General features: G+C 37.7%; 1 protein-coding gene across 5 annotated transcripts in view; it reads left to right on the forward strand.

The window, feature by feature from the left end:
- UBR3 (ubiquitin protein ligase E3 component n-recognin 3) overlaps positions 1–17,400 on the forward strand; it is a 111,785-nt gene that overhangs the window by 30,833 nt on the left and 63,552 nt on the right. For all 5 annotated transcript variants that reach the window (XM_054070536.1, XM_054070537.1, XM_054070538.1 and 2 more), the window contains 12 exons: positions 510–738; positions 4,219–4,398; positions 5,179–5,312; positions 7,247–7,333; positions 7,897–7,962; positions 8,051–8,140; positions 10,889–11,017; positions 11,106–11,158; positions 11,816–11,949; positions 12,427–12,512; positions 13,939–14,080; positions 16,478–16,574. In XM_054070536.1, the coding sequence (XP_053926511.1) occupies positions 510–738; positions 4,219–4,398; positions 5,179–5,312; positions 7,247–7,333; positions 7,897–7,962; positions 8,051–8,140; positions 10,889–11,017; positions 11,106–11,158; positions 11,816–11,949; positions 12,427–12,512; positions 13,939–14,080; positions 16,478–16,574 (1,427 nt within the window). The remainder of the gene's footprint in view (positions 1–509; positions 739–4,218; positions 4,399–5,178; positions 5,313–7,246; positions 7,334–7,896; positions 7,963–8,050; positions 8,141–10,888; positions 11,018–11,105; positions 11,159–11,815; positions 11,950–12,426; positions 12,513–13,938; positions 14,081–16,477; positions 16,575–17,400) is intronic.

Below are 17,400 nucleotides of genomic sequence, written 5' to 3' on the forward strand. Positions count from 1 at the left end.
TGAAATGTCATCCTGGATGGATGAATGAAAACCTTACTCCATGGATGAGTGAATGCAAGTGATAAGGCAGCTTTATTAGGCACCGGTAATCTCATTGTTCATATTGTGTCATTTTGGGACACTTGCCACTGTTTTGGGGTGTAAAAAAAAATAGGATGAATTAATTATCAGAAGTTTACTGTTTTCACCGGTATGTTCAGACTTTATATTCTTTTTTTCAACAGTCTGGATTTTTTTTAGTATTGGAAGCATAGAATGAATATAGATTTTGGGATAAGGTAATAAAATCGGAGGCTTAAGTTACCCCTCTCTATAGATGGGTCTTTTTGTGAGGACTGCTTCTAGAAATTTGACGTGGAATACTTGGACCTCAATTTTGCTTTGTCATGGCTTCTGGTGTTCCCAGGATACATTGATTGTACTTTTGTAAAGGAATGTTTATAATGAAAGAAAGTGATATTTTTTTTGTGTGTGGTGCTTGTTAATGTAAAAATTTTTTTAATTTGCAGATTGCTTTTACAAAAACTTTTGTTCAGCATTATGCTTTTATTATGAAAACACTGAAGAAAAGCCATGAATCAGACACAATGTCTAACAGAATTGTGCATATCAGCGTTCAGTTGTTCAGCAATGAAGAATTAGCACGCCAAGTAACGGAAGAATGTCAGCTGCTGGATATTATGGTCACTGTTCTGTTATATATGATGGAAAGTTGCCTTATTAAAAGTGAATTGCAAGGTAGGTTGGTTTGTTTGTTTGCTTGTTTCCATGGGTAATAAATTGGTTATAGAGGAAATTTAATCTCTTGTCAATTGACCCCCCAAGCCCCACCCCCAAAATACACTGGCTCTATCAATATATGGTAGAGGCTGAGTCTCAAATGTCCTACAAATGTGAAGATAGTTATCAAGAGTGATACTGATGTTTTATCTTTTGGTTTGTAGAGTTTTCTTTTGTAGGAGTGTTACATAGTTTAGAGTACGGAGTATTATCTTGCAGATGCTTCATTTGTAGGGTGAAATGCATAAATACTATTTGTGAAACTCATTTGAATGAGTAATTATATATACAGATTGAGACCTTTATTAATTTAAAAAATAGGTTGTGAAATACTTTGGAAATTTTTAAAGTAATTAAAATGTATTCATTAAGGCAATCACAGGTGAGAAAATTAAACCTGATATAATTGAGGAGAATGATTTTAATACTTTGTAAATATAATCATTTGATCAATCTTTTGGTTGACAGAGTGGCAATTTGAATTTGAACTAGTATACACTCTAACTCTTCTAGTGATAACAGCTGCCCTGTTTCTACCCTCCTTGTTTTACCTGTCCTTCTCTGAAAATCGTGGCACAAGGAATCTTGCTGACTTGTTTTTCATGCTTTCGCATACCTAACAGACCAGACTTCTCATCCCTCTTTATCCTAATCTGAATTTGAAAATACCTTCTAGATAGGCTTGCAGCAACTGCCAAATAAGTACCATCACTTTCTCCATGAAATTGTAATTTTCCTTATCTGAAGCAACCTTTGTCTCTGAGTCCGCTCTGTGTATAGCCTAACACCGACTGACTGTGACTGTGCTGAAATGGGAAATCCTCAGTTATTGAGCTATAGAGAGTGCCCTCACTCAGCTGTATTTTGACATGAGAGCTTTTATGTTGCCCCGCATAGATTGCTTTGGAGTATTCAAAGGAAAATGTTGAAACTTTGTTTTGTTTGTATGAGTTTGTATGTTGACTGACTTCTGTGAAACTGATGCCATATTGGTGGAATGTAATTTAAAACTACTTCTAATTGTCTTCCGAATGTTGCTTGTTGGTCAATATGGGATGTTGCTAGCATGATGGCAAGGCTCTCTAATGGGTCAGAATTTCCAGCTGAACAGAAAAGATGTTGTGATGAGACATTGGCTGAAGAAACTTCTTGGTAATTAATTATGTATGCTACAGCTGGTAAGTGACGTAATATCAGATATATCTGTGATAGATTTGTGAGAAAAGACCCCCCGGAGCAGCTGTCTCAAGACATGAAGTTACCTGTTTCCTCTCTCCAACATTAATGATTTCTCTTAGCTAAGGCTCCATCAAGGAATCTGTCTGGTGTTTTTCAGTGTTCACAAAATTTACTCCTCACTGCTTTATATGTGAGGGGTTTGGCATGCTGTAAATAGACAGAAAAGTGTTAATAAAATACTTTGGTCCCCCGTCCCCCCCCATATTCCTATTGCTTGTCTTTTGCAGTTCTCTGGGTTTATATCTTGTGTTTAGTTCAAGGTATCTCTTATGACGCTGTAAACAGTGAGAAGTCTATTAGAAGTCTGTGCTGGTGAGATAAATGGAGAAGAATGCTGTTTGTGTAGCTAATGCGAACAAGTAGGTCGTTCAGTATCTGAATGAGATTAAGTTTGCAAATCCAGCCAATAGACAGACGAAGAAAACATGTTTGAGAGTAGCAAGGAGAACCTGGAGCAGGACTTGGATCTGCTACTGCATGTTTAATATGTATTACTCACAGGTACTAATTGTCTTTTGGACAGTTGACACCTGTTAAAAGTACACAGATCATTAAGGGTGTTTGTGGATGCAAAGTGACAAACTGCATTTGTGAGACAGAGTTGATCTAGGAGCTGTGTTACTAGCTTCGAAAGTGTTACTAGTTCAGCTTATCTCACTCGCACACAGTGTGAGAGGAGAAGCATGGGAGCAGGTAGTAAAACTGGTTCCTGAGAAAGATTTATGTCCTATTCTCTGAGACTTTTTTCCTCTGTAAGCGCTTTCTCTTACTGAACTTTTCATGGAAGAAGAATTTATACCCCAAGGATAAAGTTTTGGTAATGGTTCATCTTCTAAAAAACTCTCTCTTTGACCTTGCATTAACCCTGGCTTGTAGGGTGCGCTGGATAAGAGGCAATGTCACTGCAGATTTGAAGTAATTTGCCTTGGTCTAATCTATACCGGGGCAGAGGATCGGCCACATGTAACTGTTGGCTCTTTGCAGAGTCCTTCAGTGGGTTTGGGTAGAGCCAGCTGGGATGTTATTTTTTCTCCTGTGCTTGGATAGGCTGTGTGAGCACGTGGGAACCAGGCAGCTGAGCAACCAGACCTAGTTTCCTTTCTTCACAGATGTACCAGATAACAATACAGAGATTAAAGAGTATGTGATCAAGTGTGGTGGAGAAGTTTGAGAAGCTCCGCAAAGCACTTCTGACTTCTGGTTCTTTCCAGTGTAATAGATAGCAGAGCAGTCAGTCTTAAGGAATGGAGTTCTGTGTTACCTTTTGGTAACAAGAAAGTATCTGTTCATAGTTGTGTGCAACTCAAGCAGCATATGTTTTGGGATGAAATTCTGTTTCATATTTCTGACTGTGCTGTATTCTTGGAAAGTAAAACTTGTCAAGATCAAAATACTCAAAATAACTGACTTCAAGTTAGAAAATCTATTGAGGCAAAATTAATTTTTTTTCTCGTTACCGATGAACCAACAAAACGAAGAACTTCAGACTAAAAAGAAAAGAAATATTTCAGTAGTTACAAAAAAGGTGGGGAAAAAGGCTTACATATGTACCAAAGGGAGGTATTCCAGACACAGATGTGCCTCATTAGCTGGAGGCTGGAGTCTCTTAATTACAGTGTCGTTGTAGCTGTGGCTGTGCTGCACTGCTTATTATCCTTTTGCTGTGCAGAAGGTTATACAAGAGTCCTTCAGTGTATTTGAACTGGACAGGAGCCATCCCCAAGGCAGATGCAAGATTTTCTCTCTTCTGTTTGCTTGAAATAAAGTAGCAACTAACGGATGGGTGCTGGAAGTTATTTCTCTTGGACTGTGAATTCAGGACCAATCCTGTTTCCCTTCTGGTTCTTTCTTGGAGTCCCTCTTATGAAAAGCAGATAAAGGTATTTATTTTACAGCTGTAGAGGATATACCTCTTTGATTTTCGGGGTGTGACTTCTTCCCCCCCTTCTAATTTTTCTTCCCCTTATTTTGGGAACCTTCTCCTGCCCTAGTCTGAGGAAGGCTGCATAAACCCTCTCTCTGTCCCACATTCAGAGTGGAAGTGCTTTTCTGTCCTTTCTTAGAATCCGCACACCAACATTACAGTAAATCCTAATTTTTATTTTTTCATTACCTTGTCACTTTATTTGAAAATTACAATAAGGAAAAAAAAGTGTTACTTTTCTCCCTCCCTTCCCTCCCTTTTTTTTTTTTCTTTAGATGAAGAAAATAGTTTACATGTTGTGGTGAATTGTGGTGAGGCACTACTGAAGAATAATACTTACTGGCCCCTGGTTAGTGATTTTATAAACATACTTTCACACCAAAGTGTGGCCAAGAAATTTTTGGAAGATCATGGTCTTTTGGTGACATGGATGAATTTTGTATCGTTCTTTCAAGGTATGTGACTTTTATAATCAGTTCTAATACAAGGATATTAATACAACTAATGTTCACTGTAGCAAAACCCTTGCACCGCTGTCTGTAAATGTTTAAGTCAGTAGTATTCTTATAAGTGTGTATTCCTGGAAGGGGACAATATATTGTAGAAAAGAGGTAGATTTGAAAATGATCAATAAGATCTTTGTCTTATGTGGACTAGTTAAAGAGCAACTGCATCACACTTGACTGAGATTTCCTGGTGCCAGAATCCTCAGGTTGTGCTGAAAGTACAAACCATGACTTGTGCTAGGAGTGTTTTGCTGGTGAAGTTGAAAATTTAAATATTGTTTAAATAATGTGATAAATCTCTTAGTGTTGCTGTGAAGAAAATATTTAAATATTAAATACTAAAAAAAATATTTAAAAATCGTGAACTTTTCAGTACTGGTAAGTGTTCTGCCTAGAAAGAGGACCAGATATTTTCTATCCAAACGTTCTCATTGACAAAGCGAGGTTCAAAGTGGAAGGGCTGCAGTCCATGTTAACATCACCTGAACAGCAAGAACTGCAGTTACTAGCCAATCTAGAGCCATTGTTCTTTCCTGATCTATTTCTGTTCAAACTTTGATGCTTGTTCTCATATTTTATCCATTATTCTGCTGCTAGATAAGCTAGATTGTTACACTTTGTGGGTTTTTTTGTATTAATAGGTATGTCAGTGCGTAACACTAAAATCATTGCATTCCACTTAGTTCTAGTTAAGCATTTGTTTGTATAACTCTGCTTAAATCTTTGAAGGTATGAATTTAAATAAACGAGAACTAAATGAACATGTGGAGTTTGAATCACAGACATACTATGCTGCCTTTGCTGCTGAGCTGGAAGCCTGTGCCCAGCCAATGTGGGGTCTTCTGTCACACTGCAAAGTTAGGGTAAGACTAACACCTCGCTGTTGTTATTCTTGTTTTTATTCATGACTTAGTCTAGAGTTCTCAAATCTGAAAAGTCTGTCTGTTTCATGTTTGAAAAGATGGGTTTTCCTGTCTTTGCCTACCAAATATGTAAAACTGTGATCAAACTGGATTCTTTGTATAGTGAGTGTACAATTTGTGCTTGTACCTAATTTATTGTCTCCACAACTGGGAGTACAAGTTCAGGATGCGTAGTCCATATGTCTATACGTATGGAAAAACTTCTAATCAAATGAAGAACTTGATAAATGTCTGAGTCATTCTGCCTTTGCTCGGTGGGAAGGGAGATACAGAAGTTGTCCCTAATGTGATTCTAATGTTGATTGTGTCTGCAGATGGATATTTCATTATGATGGTGGAGGGAGTAACTTATGGGTTTGTGTTGTTTTACTGACAACCTGAGGTGAAAGCCTTTTAGGTTCTGACATCTCGTCGTCTCCTAAAGTAGAGCAAAGAGTTGTTGCTGTTTGCTAGACTGTAAACTGTATTAAATTATAGTAAAAATTGGATTCATGAGCTTATAGGAATACTTATCATGTGGAAAAAAACTTTAATGCTTATTTTTTTATGAAGTACTTATCTTCAGAATTAGCATATTATGACATAATAGCATCTGTGAGACAGTAATACTCAAACTGAACTGTGCACTGAAAAAATGTGTGCACACTCGCCATGCAACTTTAAAACAGTTTAGATCAGGCATTTGCAAAAGCCTTTCCGTGATGTAAGTTTTGCTGCTACATTAGTAATGTATTAATTTATGAATCTAAACTACCTTCTGAAAACTGAATTACAATTTCTGGCTTTTTGAAGTATTGATTTTTTTCTTAGCTTAGGGATGGGAAAGTCTGCCTTTTGTTTAAGGCCTGTATGATTCCTTGCTTTGCCTATTGGCTTGTTGGTCATGTTTTCACCCCCATGTTTATCCCTTTGGTCATCCTCAATAGACCTGAAAGTGAAATTTCATAGCATAGTTGTTATACTTGTTTAGTGAAGTCTGATGGACGGGAAGACATGCCAGCTCGTGTCCCGCAAGAGAGGGAAAGGCAGCAGAGACTGCCCACCGTAGACTATGGAGCAGCAGCCTGGAAGTGTGGCTGTTGTATTTCCTGATGAGAAAGGTGTCTGATGGAGCCAGTCGGTGCTTGCATAACTGGCTGGCCAAAGCACTGCTGGCTTTTGCATGAGGAATGTGTCATAGAAGTACCTTAGAAGTGTGAGGCAGGTCTGGAGACTGCATTTAAGTGTAAGGAAAGCTTAAAGGAAAAATCCATTAAGAAATGAGGCTTTATAGGTTCCACTGATCACAGAGCAATTTGATTTATTTCTCCTCCTGCCCTCCCTTCTTGCACATCACTGCTTCGCTCCTGGAAGGCGATGTACAGCTCTAGCCTTGAAACCTAGGATATAATCTGAAATATTTTATAGTTTTAGGGTGTTGTTGTAGAGTTATATCATGCAATCATAACAAGGTATGCTTATTCAAATCTGTGCAGTATTGTGTTGTTACCACATTTCAGGTGCATTGTGTTAGCCAACTCTGAGGACCTTTCAGTACGTAAACTACAGGACATTAGCTATTCCTTTTGGTTGCATGGAAAGACTTTTTTTATGCTTACATCTCTATTTTTTGTAGAAATAAATGGGTAAATTAAACAACAGTAAGCAATAGGACTAGCTGGCCATTCTGAAGATGCCTTAATTCTCACCATCAAGTTGACTGTTTTCTAGAGCAACAGTGAAACCATTCTAGTACTTGCTAATTTCCATATGATGAGGGCATAAATTATGCACTGTAAAATATTTTTGAAATAATCATATTTATTTGCAGTAGGAAAATAGTGACACTTAAAACTGTGTTGGCTCGTGTACTACGCTTGTTTCTCTTGCTGCAGGAAACGCAGGAATATACACGAAACGTTGTCAGATACTGCCTTGAAGCGCTTCAAGACTGGTTTGATGCTATCAACTTTGTAGATGAGGTAAATATTCTTGGTGAATTTAGTCGAAGAACTCTGCAAATCTGATTAAAACCTCAGAGGTGATACACACCCTCCTGCCACTCCCTTAAATTAAGTCATTGTCCTGAGTACTAACTGAAAAAGGATTGCCTTGCTGAAATTAGACTTTGTAGTTACTAGTTGCAATGTTATGTGCTAAGATCCTTTTGTAGAGTCTTAGTGAATTAGATTTGCTGGTGCAAGCTTAAGCTGTGTGAGTCTCAAAAGCAGTGTCACTGAGGTACTGCTGTTCTCCTCAATGAAGAGCTGAAGCAATGGCAAAACAGAAGTCGTAGTGGGGAGCAGCTTTGCCACTGTAGCAACGTCGGTTCAGACTGTCATTAGCTACTGGAGGCTTAGTAAGAGGATAAACAACAGCTGTGTGAGGAAGGGAAATTTGTGAATGATTGGAAAGTGCAGGAGGATGAAGTAATACTAGGTTAGTGGAAAGTAAGTCTGTCAAGGTACTGTTCTTGGTTGTGATAAAGACATTTGTGGGTTGTTTTTTAATATATGATATTAAAATATCTTTATTTTATTTCCAGCCAGCTCCTAACCAAGTTACTTTTCATTTGCCGCTGCACCGTTACTTTGCCATGTTTCTAAGTAAGGTAAGCACATGTTTTAGTCGCACAGAAGACGGATATTCCCTGTTCAGTACAGTTGTTCAGTACAGCATGTGCTTGCTTTTATTTGTAGGCTGTCAAATGCCAAGAGCTAGATCTGGATACTATCTTGCCAGATCAGGAGATGCTGATGAAACTAATGATTCACCCACTTCAGATTCAGGTATGGGCAGACTTCTGACTTGGATGCAGATGTAGAGTTATACCATGAAAAAGAGTTGCTGTCTGATTCTTCTAACCCCAGTCATTTAAATACTTTCAGAAGTATTTAATAAGGGGGAATATGTTCTAGTTACGAAGTATCAAAATAAGCAATGTGTGACATTTAATAGAGTATACTGAGTAGCTAGCATAAACTTCTTTTTTTTTTTATTCCTTCCTATTTCCAAAATTAAATATAGAATCATAGAATAGTTAGAGTTGGAAGGGACCTTAAAGATCATCTAGTTCCAATCCTCCTGCCATGGGCAGGGACATCGCACTAAATCAGGCTGTCCAAGGCCCCATCCAACCTGGCCTTGAACACCTCCAGGGATGGGGCATCCACAACCTCCCTGGGCAGCCTGTGCCAATGTCTCACTACTCTCATAGTGAAGAAACTCTTCCTAATGTCTAGTCTAAATCTGCCCCTCTCCAGTTTATACCTGTTCCCCCTTGTCCTATCTCCACAAGCCTTTATGAATAGCCCCTCCCCAGCTTTCCTCTAGGCCCCCTTCAGGTACTGGAAGGTTGCTATAGGATCTCCTCTGAGCCTTCTCTTCTCCAGGCTGAACAACCGCAACTCTCTCAGCCTGTCCTCGTAGGGAACATGTTCCCTACGAGCGAAAAGATGCTCTGAGCATCTTTTTAGCCTTCCTCTGGATACACTCCAACATCTCCATATCCTTCTTACATTGAGGATTCCAGAACTGGACACAGTATTCCAGATGAAGCCTCACAAGAGAGGAATAGAGGGGCAGAATGACTTCCCTTGACCTGCTGGCCACTCTTCTTTTGATGCAGTCCAGGATACAGTTGGCCTTCTGGGCTGTGAGTGCACATTGCTGGCTCATGTTGAGCTTCTCATCGACCAGCACCCCAAGTCCTTCTCTGCAGGGCTGCTCTGTCACATCATCCCCCATCGTGTACTGAAAATGGGGATTGTCCCAACCCAGATGCAGGACCTTACACTTGGCCTTGTTGAACCTCATGAGGTTCTCACAGGCCCACTTCTCCAGTCTGTCCAGGTCCCTTTGGATGATATACCCTCCTTCCGGCATGGCAACTACACCACTCAGCTTGGTGTCATCTGCAGACTTGCTGAGCGTGCACTCAATCTCGCTGTCAATATAATTGATAAAGATATGGAACAGCGCTGGTCCCAGTATGGACCCCCAAGAGACACCACTTGTCACGGATCTCCATCTGGACTTCGAGCCATTGACCACTACTCTCTGAATATGACTGTCCAACCAGTTTCATATCCACCTTACCGTCCACCCATCAAATCTGTGTCTCTCAAATTTAGAGAGAGGGATGTTGTGGGGGACTGTGTTAAAGACTTTACAGAAGTCTAGATAGATCACATCTGTCTGTTTACCTGTGACCACTGCTGCGGTTACCACATCATAGAAAGCCACCTAGTTAGTCATACAGGATTTGCCCCTAGTGAAGCCATGCTGGCTGCCATTAATCACCTCCTAGCCCTCCATGTGCTTTAGCAGAGCTTCTAGGAGGATCTGTTCCATGATCTTCCCAGGCACAGAGGTGAGGCTGACAGGTCGGTAGTTCTCAGGGTCATCTTTTCTACCCTTTTTAAAAATGGGCTCAATCTTACCCTTCTTCCAGTCACCAGGGGCTTCTCCTGACTGCCATGACTTTTTAAATGTCATGGAAAGTGGCTTGGCAACCACATCTGCCAATTCCTTCAGGACTCTGAGATGCATCTCATCAGGTCCCATGGACTTATATATGTTCAGGTTCCTCAGATGTTTGCGAACCTGATCTTCCTGTACTGTGGGAGGGGGTCTATCCCCCTGGTCACCACTTTGCTGTCCCATGACCCAGGGGGGGTGAGGAGAGCAGTTATTGGTGAAGACTGAGGCAAAAAAGTTCTTAAGTATCTCAGCCTTTTCCTCATCTGTTGATACGTGATCCCCATTTCCAATCATCAGTGAGGGTACGTTCTCCTTGATCTTCCTCTTTTGATTGATGTACTTGTAAAAGCCCTTCTTGTTGGTCTTTACTTCCCTTGCCAAGTTCAGCTCCAGCTGTGCCTTGGCCTTCCTGACTTCATCCCTACACAACTGGGCAGTGTCTCTATACATGTCCCAGATTCCCTGTCCCTGCTTGCACTGCCTGCGCAGTTCCTTCTTTTTCAGTTTAGCCAGCAGGTCTCGACATAGCCATGCCAGTCTCTTCCCTTCCCTGCCTGACTTTCTGCATACAGAGACAAAATATGTAATGTTAGTTATCATTCTCTAAGAAATATGATAATAATATTCACTGTAGTGCTTTGAAAAGGTTAGGAAGAACCAACCCTTTGGAAACATGAAACCTATTTAAGTGGTAGTAAGTAGTAGTTGTAATAACTGCTTTTATATGTAACTTTTCTTTAAACATGATGCCTTCATCTCTGGAGTACTCTTCAATATTTTAATAAATAAACACATGAATCATTTTAATCACTTTTGTTGTCTGAAATATGCTCTTACATGGAAGTATGGTATCTATTTCATAAACTTGCAGTGGTTCCTTTTCATTCCTTGCTCCTACGGAGAAGTAAATTAGTATAAAAAAACATAATTTCATGTAAAGGTGTAATGTGTGTGTATGTATATGTGTATTAATTTGTTGGTGATCTGCTAACGTTGAACTGAATAGCTGAATATCCCTGAAATGTTTGACATCTTATTTTCTTTTCCTTGAACAGGCAAGTCTTTCTGAAATTCACAGCAATATGTGGGTTAGAAATGGTCTACAAATTAAAGGACAGGCCATGACTTACGTGCAGTCCCATTTCTGCAATTCAATGATTGATCCTGACATTTATCTGCTGCAAGTAAGTTTTATGTTCTCTGAGATACCAAGCCAATGCTTGTTTGCAAATAAAACACTGGATAAAATGAATTTTATTCTGTTTTTCACAGGTCTGTGCCTCTAGGCTGGACCCAGATTATTTTATTTCATCTGTTTTTGAAAGGTAGGGCTAAAAGACGAATCTTCATGTTCAAAGTTGTGCTAGCTGTTAACTAATTTTTGCCATGTGAAAGAAAAGGTGGATATCCAATGTATATCTTCAGTGGTACAACTCTGCCTGGCCAAAGCTGGCATTTACCTGAGGGCTCTACTGAAAGAGGCATCTCAAGGTGTAACCTCAGTTTGTTATATAGATGGCTTTTTGTTTACAGTGCGGTAGTGAAACTTCAGACATCTGTTTTCTGAGCATTTTTAGACTATTTTGAAGTTTTACACATGTTCATATGCATATATTCAGGATATACTAGCTTGGAGTAGATAAATATGGGCTGCAATAGTAAAAGACAATGTCTGCTTTTCTGGATAGAATTAAGATTGGGGCTCGAAAATGGATTCATTTTGTTAGCTTTTATATTTTTATAAATGTAACATGTTTTCATGTGGAGTAAGTGTCACTACAGTACACTGCATAGATGAATAAAAATCCAAATCTAAAAATAGGGGAGGTTTTGTGCGTGTTTGCATATTATTGTCTTATATAAGTTTCATTTTGTGTTCATTTTGGGTTGTTGTGAATGGTATCCTGACTTTACCACTACGTTTCACATTGATGTTTTTATATCTGAGAATGATGTTTCTGACTTCAGTCTTTGCTGTGTAGATTTAAGGTGGTAGATCTGTTAACGATGGCCTCACAGCATCAAAATACAGTTCTTGATTCAGAGCATGAAAGGTCCATGTTGGAAGGAGCCTTAACGTTTTTGGTCCTTCTGTTAAGTCTTCGTTTACATTTAGGTAAGAATTACTGCTTTAGGAATACTTGTATGCAAATAGCATGCCTGATCATTTATATTCAACATTTAGAAGCAACCATACAGCTGATCAGCTATGTAGTAACTTAAAGCATTGAATGCTTCATTTGATTTAATTTTTTGCCAGTTACTGAATTTTAATCCCTTATGAATTGGAAATAGACATAATGCATAGAAGTGGAGAAAAATGGCTTTCATTGAAGGGGATGATTTATGTATGTGATCATATGAAGGATCATTGTCTTTTTGAGAAGGACAGCAATTTTAGTTTAAATCTGCTGTTTCTGACTGAGGTCATGTCATTACATTTGTCCCCTGCCCTTTTTTTGCTGTATTTTTATAGCACTGTATCGTTACTTAATATTTGTATCAAGTTTAACTTATGCCTAATGACAAATATATGCTGAGTGTGTTTTAAATTCATGCAATTTTAATGGTTTTTAAAATGTTATTGTTCTAGGAATGACAGATGATGAGATCCTCAGAGCAGAGATGGTAGCCCAACTCTGTATGAATGACAGGACACACAGTTCATTATTGGATCTTATATCCTTGGAATATATTAACTAATGTGCATGAATGTGAGTGACAGGTACCTCGATAGTAGTGGGATTTTCGACCTTGAAACAATGTGTTTTCAATTTATGGGATTACAATAAATTGTGTAAAGTTGTGTTTGCATATACGTATCAGCAAAAGCATTTGGTCCAGATTAGTTTTTTTCTTACAAAATATGTAATACTTGTAATAGTTTTAAATCAGTTTTTATACAAAATGCTAAACTGCCGTTTTTATTTTTATTATGTTTTTTAACACAACAGAAGTCTTTTTAGGTGTAAGGTGAAAAGTCTATTTTCCAGGGACATTGTGGAAAGTTTTGCCAAACATCACCTTTATGTGAATTCAAGCCTTTGACTATAATTTTATGCCAGTATAAAAAGAAGCCATTCTATGCTATATTGGCTTTTGCAATCAATAGCTGAAAATGCTAATAATAATTCTGAATGCTGCTTTGAGATTAGAGTAATTTGAATTAGAAACGTGTTACGGGGCAAAGTGTCTTACTTGAAGAATAGCAGACTCCAAGAGGTCTTTCTGTGTGATGGTATGGTTCTTGTCCCCAAAAAGCTGAATACGAATGCACAGGTTTTACTGCAATCAGTGTGTTCGGTTGTATAGGCAAAGTAAATAGCTTGTGGTGATCACCCAGAAGAGTTTGCAATCCAGGCATGGGCATAGAGCAAAAATATTAAGAATTTATAAAGATAGGAAAGGAGGAGGTTGAGAGTTACAAATATGTAATAAGAATTATTAATTATTATGGTGAAAGCTAATAGGTCAAGCTCTTAAGTATGTAAAATAAGTGAATTGCTTAAAACAATTCACTTAAGCTAGTCACTTAACTATATAAAATATATGAATAATTTATACTAGCAATCACTTGTCACAAAGGAGAAATTTCCTTACTTGCAAGTCTTGTAATTTGGGTAATGTCAGTAAGTCAATTAAGTATTGCTACCAAAAATGAGAAATAGCCAATCTGAGAGAATTACTTATTGTGTTTGAGTCCCAAGGTATTTACTTGCTTTTTCTGCACTTAGCTGTAAATGCAAAATAGTCTTGCTGTGAAGAGAGCCAAAGTGTTACTAAACAAAGGCTAGTACAAAAACTTAGACACTATGCATACACACACATGCTGTAGATAGCAGTATTTATTTCTCATTTAGAACCTCTTGAGCCAAACATGAAGGAAGTGTCTTGTTTGAAAACGTTTAATGTCATTGATAGAAGGTTTTGATTCACTTTGGTAGTAGTTCTTGTTCGTAGCAGCTGGAGCATACAGACCTCTTGTGGTAAACACAAAGCACTGCCAAAATGTAGACTCGGAAACGAGAGACTTAAAATGTCGAGGGAGGTAAAATGCTGTGTCCTGCAACTAAGTTAACTTTGCTTTCCTTAATGCAAACATTACATTCCAGAAAACCCCAATCCTAAAAGTGGTATTATTCCAGGAAGCTTAAGCTTTGAATCTGTCTTGTCAGCAGTTGCTGATTTTAAAGCTCCAGTTTTTGAGCCTGGAGGCTCCATGCAACAAGGAATGTATACACCTAAAGGTACAGTAATCATTGTTCTCTTATACTTAGTGGTAAGATGCTTAACCATAGTTTTTATCTTAAGAAAAACCCAGCCCACCAAACAAGGGTAGATCCCCTCTTCCTCCCAAAAAACCCAAATCCACCACCACCAAAACCCCACAAAACTTGTTTGACTTTTTCATTTTTGTCTATTGCTTTTATCTACAAGCATTGCTAAAGACGGTTAATAGTCTTTAATAAGTTCATTTTGATCTAGAGTGAAAATAATATTCTTGTATTAATCGGGTATCCTCAGAAAGCAACGGAAAAATGGACAACTGAGAAATTATTTGATCTGCATAGTTAATCATTCATGTGATTTAAGGTAATCTGATGTATGTTCAGTACAGTTTAGAACTGCTTGTGCTAGTGAGGTGTCAGTTGTGAAAGTATTTTCTTTAAACTCCTTCACATTTTGATTATGAAAGATACCATGATATATAATACAAAAGGAAGAATTCCTTAAGTATCATACTAGCCTGTAACATCTTTTCTAGTCAATAGTGACGGTCTAGGAAAAGTTCAGGTGAGACTGGTTGTAGAATATTGTTCTACATTGCTCTACAGTGCAAAAATGACAAGTTTCTTCCCTGTACCAGCTTGTCTCTAAATTGGACACAGCATAGTGTTGGTGTATCAGAGGAGAGGAAGAATTTAAGATCTCAGTGTTCCGTTACTGTTTCCTGTTACAGAGCAGATAAGCCTGTAGGAATCTGAAATGTTCCATGTGCTCTGTTTGTGTTTGAGGTCATGGCAAAGCTGTAGAGAGATTAACTTCCTCCTCCTCCAGGTACTTCCCTTGAGAATGGCAGAGTTTGGGGTCTGACAATTTTGAAACTATTTGATTTGTAGGCTCTGGTTTTTTTGTGGATTTTTAGTTATTAATGTTAATGTAGGAACCAGTACTGTACTGACTGTCAGCTTTTGTACTGGGGGACTGGTGAGTCAGTGAAGCTCTTACATTTATGCAAATTAACAACCAGTGAAGTAATTTTGTGAAACCAAACTCTTAAGAACAGATTCTTTCTGATTCCTTGATGTGTAATTAGTCAGCTTGACACCCATGTATTCAAAATAATTCTATTTTCATGTCTGTAAACTGCATTGCCTTTAGTCATGTCTGGTTCCTGGAGCTTGTGACGTGCTTGTCTTTTTCATAACACTGTGAAGGGAAAAAAAAAAAGCTGAATTATGGTATTTTTAATTATAGCATTTAAACCTAGAATCAGTTTCCCTAAATATTCAGTGGGTTAAGATTTTGGTTTTGGTTTTTTTTTTTACCTCTGGAGTAGATAATTTCTTAAAAAACTGCAAGTATCTCATCTATAGCAGTGAATACTGAAGTAATTTGTAATGATCTGTAGAATCTGTTTATCATAAAGTAATAAAAAATAGAAAGAGCTTCTGCAGGAATAAAAGCCAGCATGGTTTTCTTGTGTACTGTAGCTTTCTAAGTGTTCAGAATCTTTGTAAGACTATAGAGTTTCCCAAAAGGAATGATGTGTCAGTTGCTTTTAAGAATTGTAGTTTGTGGCCTATCACAGTTTGAGCAAGTCATGTTGAGATTCATTCCCCCTAACCCTTGTTTCGCTATATTTAGAGGGGGGAAAAAATATACTTTATGATTGCAGAAGCCACAGATTTTGCTTCCATTAACCATCAGTTAAAAAAAAATAAAAATCAACCAACTTCCCAAAGAAAGACGTATTTCTTGTTTCCTGTGGATTTTTGAGCTGAAGAAGAGCTGTGTGCGCATTGCTAATATTCCCCATATGGCAGTCTTTGCAGTCTTCGCTTCCTGTTTTCAAGAAGGCACATACTAATCGAGTACCAAATGACAAATAATTAAAAGCTTTTCTTGTATGTACTTGGAAATTAAATAGAGCAAAGCAATATGTGTGTGGAAAAGGTGTTTTTTGGAGTGCCTTCGTATGCTTACCATTTACTTAGATTTTAAAATTAATTTGAATTTTATTTTTTTTAATTTTGGCCTGTGGTACAGCTGTTATTTTATCAGAAATATGTGATTTGTCTTTTTATCTTTTATCACATGTTTCTGTTATGTAATCCTTGACAAGGCTAGAAGATGCTAAACTAAAGATTATTAATAGAAAAGTTCTGTTGCCTTAATAGATTAATATTTTGCTTTGGAGGCAAGAAAAGTATTTTTTGTAAGATTCTGATATCTTGGTAAGCAGCAGGAATTATTATAGGAAGTATTATTAGTAAGTATTAGTAAGAATTACTGTACTTTGCTGCAAAAAATTTATTCCAGAATAGAAAATTATATAATTATATCTAGTTAAGAAGAGAATCTAGAATAATTTGTAAGGTCTGTAAAGAGAATTTTAATGTGTGACTTGTTTTAAACAACAGCTGAAGTCTGGGATAAGGAATTTGACCCTGTCATGGTAATACTTCGAACTGTTTACCGTAGAGATGTGCAGTCTGCAATGGACAGATACACAGCATTGTAAGTGGAATCATTTTAAGAAACATAGTATCATGTTGTTGCTCATTACACAATCATCTGTTTTCACTGTCTGGTAATGCTAATCATATTATCAATGTTGATACACTTACAGGCAGTTATAGGGTTTTGGTTAGCTTTGTCTGTTACGCTCCCATAAATATTTAAAAATACATCTGAAGTGCCACAGACAAAGTAGTGGAAGTCATCACAGATAAAATACTTCACCAAAAATTCTTTTAAAATCATGTGCAAATTATGAAGAAAGCAGCCATATCTGTTTATTTTACATGTAGGTACATGAAGCACAGTATTAGTGCTCTGTGTTTTGAAATTACGTTGAAGACAATGTGTTTTTTGTAAATGTATTCACCCATGGCAGAAGCCACGGGTGAATTAAATTGTGATTTAAATACAGGAAAAAACATTTGTGGCATGTTTTCAAGCTAAGAAGCAAGATCATTTGGTCTTAGTTCTGTCCCTTAACATTCCATCTCTCGCAGTCTCTTACCCTTACAGATTTTTATTTCAGCTAGTTTAATTTGGTTGTCTTTTATTTCACACCATGGGAATAAAAATCAGGTTTAAAACCCCCTTATAATCAGCTTAGTGAAATAATCCGGTGCTGCTCTGCTCAGTCCATTAAGTCAAAGGGTAGTCATAAACACATGCTGTAAGTGAGCAAGGCAGTATTCTCTTAAATAATTGCCTTGTCTACTGCACTGGATTTCAGATAATTATTTAGAACTGTGGGTCCACGTTGACCTTACCTATGAACTTAAATTTTAAGTGTTATGATAGCACTGATATTGTCAGCTATAGCTAACTG

This window comes from Cuculus canorus, chromosome 6 (genome assembly GCF_017976375.1).
Source record: "Cuculus canorus isolate bCucCan1 chromosome 6, bCucCan1.pri, whole genome shotgun sequence".
NCBI classification, from domain to species: Eukaryota; Metazoa; Chordata; class Aves; order Cuculiformes; family Cuculidae; genus Cuculus; species Cuculus canorus.